Raw genomic sequence first — 10,160 nt, 5'->3', positions numbered from 1 at the left:
GCTAGCAAACGTCCACCGTCTACCGAATAGCAGCACTGTAGCAACTATTACACTCAACTGAACGACTTGATTAGTGTAGTGTTAGCTAGCTACATAGTTGTCTTTGCTGTCTTCGTATCCAAGATAATTGTGTAGTTTAGAGTGTGTAGTTTTAGAGTGATTATCTTAATTTACCGAGGATAGCTAGCCAGCTATTTGTCGTCCTTAACGTAGGAGACACTGCTAGCTAGCCAACAGCTAGCCAACGTCTACCGAATAGAACTTCCGCACTCAACAACCCGGTCGCATTCCGCTTCGCTCCACAGGTAGTATCACATTTTCATTTCATTTCATTACAGTACAACGGTTTGATTTGTTTGATCGTAGCTAGCTACATAGCTAGCTACATAGCCGTCTTTGTATCAAAGATAATTGTGTAGTCTAGAGCGATTTTCTAGGTTAGCTAGCCAGCTATTGTCGTTCTTTTAACGCAACGTAACGTAATCAACACTGCTAGCTAGCGCAGCTTAGCCCCCGAATAGGCAGCACTGTAGAAACTATTACACTCAACGGAACGACTTGATTAGTGTAGTGTCAACAACGCAGCCACTGCCAGCTAGCCTACAAAGTCAACAACGCAGCCACTGCCAGCTAGCCTACTTCAGCAGTACTGTATCATCTTAATCATTTTAGTCAATAAGATTCTTGCTACGTAAGCTTAACTTTCTGAACATTTCGAGACGCGTAGTCCACTTGCCATTCCAATCTCCTTTGCATTAGCGTAGTCTTTCTGTAGCCTGTCAACTATGTGTCTGTCTATCCTGTTCTCTCCTCTCTGCACAGACCATACAAACGCTCCACACCGCGTGGCCGGCCACCCTAATCTGGTGGTCCCAGCGCGCACGACCGGTGGAGTTCCAGGTCTCCGGTAGCCTCTGGAACTGCCGATCTGCGGCCAACCAGGCAGAGTTCATCTCAGCCTATGCTCCCTCCAGTCCTCGACTTTTGGCACTGACGGAAACATGGATCACCACAGATAACACTGCTACTCCTACTGCTCTCTCTTCGTCCGCCCACGTGTTCTCGCACACGACGAGAGCTTCTGGTCAGCGGGTGGTGGCACCGGGATCCTCATCTCTCCAAGTGGTCATTCTCTCTTTTCTCCCTTACCCATCTGTCTATCGCCTTTGAATTCCATGCTGTCACAGTTAACCAGCCTTTCAAGCTTAACATCCTTATCATTTATCGCCCTCCAGGTTCCCTCGAGAGTTCACAATGAGCTTGATGCTTGATAAGCTCCTTTCCTGAGGACGGCTCACCTCTCACAGTTCTGGGCGACTTTAACCTCCCCACGTCTACTTTGACTCATTCCTCTTGCCTCTTCTTTCCACTCTCTCTCTTTTGACCTCACTCACTCTCACTTTCCCCCCTACTCACAAGGCAGGCAATACGCTCGACCTCATCTTTACTAGATGCTGTTCTTCCCACTAACTCATTGCAACTCCCTCCAAGTCTCCGACCACTACTTGTTATCCTTTTCCCTCTCGCTGCTCCATTCTCTCTGCCTCCTTCTTTCCACTCCTCTCCTCTTTTGGACTCCCCTCCTCTTTCCCCCTACTCACAAGGCAGGCAAAACGCTCGATCCCTCCAATCCCCTTTTACTAGATGCTGTTCTTCCACTACCTCATTGCAACTCCCTCCAAGTCTCCGACCACTACCTTGTATCCTTTTCCCTCGTCGCTCTCTCCAACACTTCCCACTGCCCCTACTCGATGGTATCGCGCCGTCCAACCTTCGCTCTCTCTCCCGCCCTACCTCTCCTCTTCCATCTATCATCTCTTCCCTCTGCTCAAACCTTCTCCAACCTATCTCCTGATTCTCGCTCCTCAACCTCCTCTCCTCCCTTTCTGCATCCTTTGACTCTTCTATGTCCCCTTCCTCCAGGCCGGCTCGGTCCTCCCTCCCGTCCGTGGCCTCGACACTCATTGGCGAGCTCAAGAACGACGGTCCGGAGCCGCGCGGAAATGGGAGGGAAAACTCGCCCCTCCCTGCCGACCCCCCTGGCATCCTTTCTACTCCCTCCTCTCTACATTTTCCTCTTCTGTCTCTGCTGCTAAAGCCACTTTCTACACTCTAAATTCAAGCATCCTGCCTCTAACCCTAGGAGCTCTTTGCCACCTTCTCCTCTCCTCCTGAATCCTCCTCCCCTCCCCCCCCCTCCTCCCTCTCTGCAGATGACTTCGTCAACCATTTTGAAAAGAAGGTCGACGACATCCGATCCTCGTTTGCTAAGTCAAACGACACCGCTGGTTTGCTCACACTGCCCTACCCTGTTGCTCTGACTTCTTTCTCCCTCTCTCTCCAGATGAAATCTCGCGGTCTTGTGACGGCCGGGCCGCCAACAACTGCCCGCTTGACCCTATCCCTCCTCTCTTTCTCAGACCATTTCCGGAGACCTTCTCCTTTACCTCACCTCGCTATCACTCATCCTGACCGCTGGCTACGTCCTTCCGTTTCAAGAGAGCGAGAGTTGCACCCCTTCTGAAAAAACCTACACTCGATCCCTCCGATGTCAAACACTACAGACCAGTATCCCTTCTTTCTTTCTCTCCAAAACTCTTGAACGTGCCGTCCTTGGCCAGCTCTCCCGCTATCTCTCTCAGAATGACCTTCTTGATCCAAATCAGTCAGGTTTCAAGACTAGTCATTCAACTGAGACGCTCTTCTCTGTATCACGGAGCGCTCCCGCACTGCTAAAGCTAACTCTCTCTCCTCTGTCTTCATCCTTCTCAAGACCTATCGGCTGCTTCGATACTGTGAACCATCGAATCCTTCTCCACCCTCTGAGTTGGGCATCTCCGGCGCGGCCCACGCTTGGATTGCGTCTACCTGACAGGTCGCTCCTACCAGGTGGCGTGGCGGAATCTGTCTCCTACCACGTGCTCTCACCACTGGTGTCCCCCAGGGCTCTGTTCTAGGCCCTTCCTATTCTCGCTATACACCAAGTCACTTGGCTCTGTCATAACTCACATGGTCTCTCTCTATCATTGCTATGCAGACGACACACAACTAATCTTCTCCTTTCCCCTTCTGAGACCAGGTGGCGAATCGCATCTCTGCATGTCTGGCAGAAATCAGTGTGGATGACGGATACCACTCAAGCTGAACCTCGGGCAAGACGGAGCTGCTCTTCCTCGGGGAAGGATGCCCGTTCCATGATCTCGCCATCACGGTTGACAACTCCATTGGTGTCCTCTCCAGAGGCTAAGAACCTTGGCGTGACCTGGACAACACCTGTCGTTCTCAACTAACATCAAGGCGGTGGCCCGTTCTGTAGGTTCATGCCTACACATCCGCAGAGTACGACCTGCCTCACACAGGAACGCGCATAGGTCCTAATCCAGGCACTTGTAATCTCCCCGTCCTGGATTACTGCAACTCGCTGTTGGCTGGGCTCCCTGCCTGTGCCATTAAACCCCTACAACTCATCCAGAACGCCGCAGCCTGTCTGGTGTTCAACCTTCCCAAGTTCTCTCACGTCACCCCGCTCCTCCGCTCTCTCCACTGGCTTCCAGTTGAAGCTCGCATCCGCTACAAGACCATGGTGCTTGCCTACGGAGCTGTGAGGGGAACGGCACCTCAGTACCTCCAGGCTCTGATCAGGCCCTACACCCAAACAAGGGCACTGTGTTCATCCACCTCTGGCCTGCTCGCCTCCCTACCACTGAGGAAGTACAGTTCCCGCTCAGCCCAGTCAAAACTGTTCGCTGCTCTGGCCCCCCAATGGTGGAACAAACTCCCTCACGACGCCAGGACAGCGGAGTCAATCACCACCTTCCGGAGACACCTGAAACCCCACCTCTTTAAGGAATACCTAGGATAGGATAAAGTAATCCTTCTCACCCCCCTCCCCCCCTTAAAAGATTTAGATGCACTATTGTAAAGTGGCTGTTCCACTGGATGTCATAAGGTGAATGCACCAATTTGTAAGTCGCTCTGGATAAGAGCGTCTGCTAAATGACTTAAATGTAAATGTAAATGTAGTATGAATCTGCATATTTCCGTTACGGAACGCCTACTCTGTGAAGTGCGCATGTGCAATAACTCTATTTGCTTTTTTTTAAACATTTGGAACGGGTAAAGTCTACAAAAGTTAGTCCACTCTGTTCATAATAAATTCTAGTTTTGGCAACAGAAAATTATTGAGCTCAAATGTTTATTCGATGAGAAAATGTGCAGCATATCGGCCAAAATCCATCTCTTTCCATCTTCTCCCACTGCGCGCCAGTGGGCTTCCTCTCACTAACATATTTGGTAGTGAGTGGAAATGCCAACCGGATGCTTCACATTTATACATCCAGTGAAATAGCTGTCTTATTGTTCTATCTGTGTCTCTACTGTGGGGCGCTAGGGTGCTGCCCATGCGAAAATGGCCTTTTGGCCACTAGAGGCCTCGTTCATCCTCTAGGATATGCACGCATCTCATTAAATTCTGAGCAATGAAGTACAAGAAGCGTCTTTCTTTTTCCCAACGCAGTTAAGCCAAAGCCACGCCTCGTTATTCAGAGCGGCGTTCTACAACTCTTTGAGCTCTCTCCAAGTCCGGAAGTGAATGTCACATAGCGCAAAATTTCAGTCACTGATTAATAACATTTGCCCTTGTATTTCAAGATTGAAAAATATAATAACAATGTTGTGGACCGAGCTAGCCATTAACGTCCCTTAACGCTCAAAGATGGGTTCAATGGCTGTAGCATAGCATATTCGACTGAATGATTAGCTAATAAATATTAGAGAAATTATGAATAATAAGCATATGCTTATACCTGATAATAGACTACTAATAACAATAGAACAACTTCAAATACCGAGCTAGTAACGTTAAGTACACTAGGTTAACTTAGCTGACCTTCAATTTAGGGAATTAAGCAGAGTTATCTGAGAAATTTTTACAACTCATTGAAGCTCTGAAAATAAATACATGGGCAAATGTTAATAAACATAATAATAATAGGCCTGCATTATGGTAGGCAGCTAATTGTTAAATTACACTTTCCATCCTTACCTTGGAAGGTCACTGTCTCTGCACTGATCGCCTGTGATTGAAACAACGCTAGCTACCCAATGGGAGCGTGGTAGAACGCTCCTCTGAATAACGGTGCGTGGTTTTGGCTTCAGCGCGTTGGGAAAAAGAAAGATGCGTACAAGACAGCCATACGTTTAGGACCACTACCTGTTGAATATGGTAGTTTGATTACTAGCACTTTTTGACAGAAGAATTATCGCACGTGAGTGATTGAAAAATTCAGGTAGAAACAAATTAATGTTAATTGATTATTGGTTGACGCAATTTATTCCGTGGCCAATCATGTGCCTCGGGGCAGACGTTCTCTGAGAGCCCCGAAAAGCGCAAGGTGTGTCGCTTGAACGCGTGATTAACTTCAGCAATTTCCAGAACGATAAACTGATTCCGATTGGACAAAGCAGCGTGAGCTGTGAGAAGAAGAGTATAAGTAACCCCAAGGCGTTGCTCTAGCTGTAGGCAGTGTTAATGTTTGTGGGGGGTGTGTTTGTAGCCTATGTGGGGAAAGTATTTATAAGAGAGCCTTTATCATTTATTTTGAACCAACATAGCTATATCAAGGTAAGCTAGTTTATTTTATTCAATACTTGTTGAGTGTTCTGATGCTGCAAGCGAACGTTTTGCGTCATTATTAGGACTAGCCAAAAATGTTATACAGAAGTTTTCGAAACATATATTTAGGGCGCCTACATAAATTCACTCTTATCTACTCCGATTTCAGAGCACTCTTGTCAGTGTGCCAGAGCGCAGAATAATTGAAGAATTTACGAACACCTCTGCAAAAGCGTAATTAAATTGTCAGGAACGCAGTTAGTCACCAACGCTCTGGATAACATGAACAGCATAACCAGCTCTGCTAGGGCGACTGAAATGGTCAGCGGGATGTGTTCTCTCATTTGTCTGGAAGTAGTTAGCCGATGTTAGCCAGTTAGCTTGGGTGCTTGACTGCTGTTGAGGTCCACTGTCCACTGACGCTCTGCGAGCCCTGAAAAGCTGAGTCCTCCGAAGCGAAACGCTCTGAATTTACGAACGCCCAGGGAGCGCACTCATGCACTCGAGATTGATTTTACGAACATCCCTAGCAACAGTAACTAGATGCAAATTGGCATACTTTGAACATTTATAAGCTTTGTGTTGATACATTGGCGAATGCTTGCTAGCTATCAAAGTGTGTGCCATGCGAAGTTGGCTTGTGAATTATTGTAATAAAATGTACCTTATTTTTTACAGCACTTTTAAAAAGGAACTAAAGGGTTGTCGCCATGGTTGCTACAAGCAAACTGAAGAGTAAAAACCCGGAATGCATATCAGAATTGATTGACCGTAGATACGACTTGACTTGTATTGAAAATGGTAAGCGTTTTGAGATCTTTCTCCAATGTATGTGGGCATATTGCAGCTGGGCATTTCTAAATTCTCCAATCCATTCATTCAGCGCTTGTTTACTCCAATATTGGTGCGTAGTTGCAGGAAAGAATGGAAGGGGATGGTGAAGTCAAAAGATGAAGTAATATTTTATCATATGCTGACCAACAGGACTCCGTTTCTTCAAAAAGTTGTTGGCATGTATCAATGTGAGATTTGAATGCACAGACTGCATAATGACTCTTGCTGTTGTACTGTAGTTAAAATTTTAACTTCTATGAAACATTGAAATCGAGTTGTCACACCTCACCTGACAATTATAAAGATTGAGTGCAGACAAGGTGTTATGTTGACAAGTCCATGCACCGTGACTGTCTCAAGTCTCATTTCCTTCTCACTGACCTGATTGGATGGGTGAAAGCCAATAAGCATTGTGGTTAGGCTATCCAGTGGATTCTGGCAGTGAAGAGGACATGACACTTTGGGAGGCCTTTGTGCCACATAAGACTGTCATCGACTGACCGATTGCTACACAATGTGGTTAGCTGATGGGTCAAATGCCAATCCTGGTGTTAAGACCTGGCAATGTCTAAGCAGGTGAAAACAACATTTTGTTGCATTTTTTGTTTGTCTTTTCATACTGAATGCAGCCCTGGTGACTCCAATGTATGGAAATCAAATGGTGACACCATTAAAATATAATTTCCCCCTCAAATGAGCCTGACAAATTGGTCCATATTATCAGGCTGGTGTGTTAGCAATAAGAATGATTATCTGTAGCCCAACTGATTCAGCATTGTGGTTAAAAATAAATGGTCAGACTCATGGGGTTGCCCATCTCTATTTGTGTTAATTATTAGCTATCACTGTCCCAAACTTTCAGTCATGGGGAAACAGTCTATGCCCCTTAGCCAATTGAACAAACTGCTACTGTTGCACAAATATGATATAAGAACACCACTTACTCAAGAAACCGTATACAAACACCAGTACCTGGTTTCACGTCCATATTGATGTATAAAGGAGAAAGAAACCAGCCTACTGCTGTGCAATGTCACGGTGGGAATTTTCAATCATCAAATTCCTCATGGTATATTATTGACTGGGTCAAATTGTCCAGTCTCTAATACTGGGGGGGGTCCATGTCTCCCCCTTAAGTTACACGCCTAACTTTATCAAATGTTCTTGTATTTGACTGAGGCCCATAGTCTGCACTTTTGCTTTGTCTTTAAAACATCACTCAACTATTGTCTTTTTGTTTTCTGTCAGAGCTGGATTCCTGTTTGACTGAGCCCCACCTGAATGTGGAGGTGTCTGAGGACAGGATGTGTCAGCAGTTGGCCAAGATGTTTGAGAACTGCCTGTCACGGGCCAAGAAGACCACGATGCGTTGCTCTAAGGTGCTGGTCCCTGAGAAGTTGACTCTGAGGATAGCACGCGATGTACTGCGCCTGTCGTCGGGTGAGCCGTGTGGCCTACGCGGCTGTGTACTCTACGTGCACCTGGAGCAGGAACAGTGCTGTAAGCAGCTGGAGCGCATCGTGTACAATGCAGACGTGGTGCCCACCTTCGAGCTGACGCTGGTGTTCAAGCAGGACTGTAGCGCCTGGCCCAGTCTCAGGGACTTCCTGCACATTGGTGCCTGTTTCACTCCAGGCTTCAGGCATGCGCTCAAACTCAGCCCTGGCTTCCGGCTCATCAAGAAGAAGCTCTACTCCTTGGCTGGTACCGTGGTAGAAGAGTACTGAGAAGGGGGAATTGAGGAAGGTGGGACACAATGGTTCAGTCGGATGTCTTTGGGGTGGCATGTACAATGCTTTTCTACACTTGAATATCTGAATGTTAAGATCTCTCCTGGAGGGTCTTATTTTCTACATGTTTTTGTATAAATACAGTTTATGTGAATGAGTTGTCCTGTACAAAGGTTACTGTTGTCCAGCCTGTCTGTTCCAATGTCCAGGTTTCTACAACTGATTATTCAAAATGGACTGACAAGTCTTGGTTACTGTAATGGATTGTCTACTGCCTGAACAAGATTAGCATAATTATGTATTTTTTTACTTCACAATATTTGAACAAACTTTGCCAATCCGTTTGTTTCCAGATTTGTCCACTGCTGTGCAGCAAAGTAAACCCACCTAGAGGCTATAGGAACAGGACTTGGAAAAGTTTGGGGGGCCATAATGTAGGTGTTCAATGCTGAATTGAGGGAATATAAGTGTTTGTTAGCAAGCCATTGAATGTTTGTCCTTGTGAACATGCTGCTCATTGACGGGGCTCCAACCTTGACGGATGCCTTAAACTGCCACTTAGGTAATGTTGAAGAATAATCTAAATGTTTTTTTTCTTGCACTTGTTAGATCCTAGCTCCACGGGGGTTCTTCAGGGCTTGTTCTTTTATACCTTTCTCAATTGATGGCTGTTTAAGTAACTTAAGATTTGTTTTGTTGAGAATCCTGTTAAAGGCAGTGGCAATGTTTTTTTGACAATTAAACATTTTAAACCTACCTTGAGTCACTTGTGTTATTTCATGTGTTCAATCTGTTCATGCCCTACACTCCTGAAGTTGGTTGCCGTTTAAAATTTCCTAAGAAATAATTCAATTGTAACTTTTGTACAGGATGTTGGATAATCTGTCACCAAGCCAGCTGTAATGTGTGTTCTGGTGCCATGAATGAGACTGGGGTAGTGCTTACTAACAAGGATGTAAACAAATTTGTGCTCAAAAGTTGAGCGAAATAAGATGTGTGTAGAACATTTGTGATCACTCAGCTCATGAGACATGGTGCCAAAACTTTACATGTCGCATTTATATTTCTTTTCAGTATGTCCTATTTTCCCCACTACAGTAATACACCTATTGCAAAGTTATAGCAGTTGGAATATCTTATGATCAAATTCTTATTGGTGACCTGTAATGTGACACAATATACATTGGGCAACATGCACCCCTAACATAATCCCAACCTACAGAACTTGGTTCGAAGTAGAAATCTTGTCATCAAAAGCTTTATAAAAATTTAAATCTACATTTTTAGTGCCATGCATTGCAAACAGTATTTTTTTTCCAGTGTATTCGATAAATGAGAGCACCCACTTACACCATGCATCAGGCCTTCCACTGAATGCAATGAAAGTGAGCACACACAATGCAAAAGCAATAGGGTGACACTTGCAATGTGTCTATGGGATAATTAACCCATATACAGTAGTTCCTGGCTACTAACTGTCCTTCACATTCTTGTGTCAAGACTTTTGTATGTCAGCTAGTGATTGCTTGGATGAGTGACTCCATTCGTTTACTGAATGTTACACTAAGTGTAGTGTTGTGTAAGGAACATGTTAAATGTGTGATTCCCTCTTGAGTCAACAGAAATCATCAGCTGTAAGTATCTACATGAGCCTACATTGTACAGAACCAGGCACTCCCAGGCCACTACAGTGGTGCAAACATCTATAGATTTCCATTTCCTAGACGGAACTTCAGCTATCAGGGCCAAATCCTGTATATACAGTTGAAGTCGGAAGTTTACGGTGTTTATACTTGCGTACTATTGTTAGTACAGATGAACGTGGTACCTTCAGGCGTTTGGAAATTGCTCCCAAGGATGAACCAGACTTGTGGAGGTCTACAATTTTTTTTCTAAGGTCTTGCCTGATTTCTTTTGATTTCCCCATGATGTCAAGCAAAGAGGCACAGCCCCAAACACTATACACAGCTCACAACCCCAAA

The 10,160-nt window shown here is 45.5% G+C and overlaps 1 protein-coding gene across 1 annotated transcript; it reads left to right on the top strand.

Annotated features, from left to right (window-relative positions):
* Window positions 1-5,441: 5,441 nt before the first annotated feature.
* On the top strand, window positions 5,442-8,934 carry LOC111960460 (DNA damage-inducible transcript 4-like protein). The gene is made up of 3 exons (XM_023982475.2): window positions 5,442-5,623; window positions 6,293-6,415; window positions 7,697-8,934. The coding sequence occupies exons 2-3, from the start codon at window positions 6,325-6,327 to the stop codon at window positions 8,173-8,175; spliced, it is 570 nt and encodes a 189-aa protein (XP_023838243.1). The 5' UTR covers window positions 5,442-5,623; window positions 6,293-6,324; the 3' UTR covers window positions 8,176-8,934.
* The last annotated feature ends 1,226 nt before the right edge of the window (window positions 8,935-10,160 follow it).

The sequence above is a fragment of the Salvelinus sp. IW2-2015 genome, linkage group LG37 (genome assembly GCF_002910315.2).
Source record: "Salvelinus sp. IW2-2015 linkage group LG37, ASM291031v2, whole genome shotgun sequence".
Classification (NCBI taxonomy): Eukaryota; Metazoa; Chordata; class Actinopteri; order Salmoniformes; family Salmonidae; genus Salvelinus; species Salvelinus sp. IW2-2015.
This window is presented reverse-complemented; position numbering and strand designations above follow the sequence as displayed.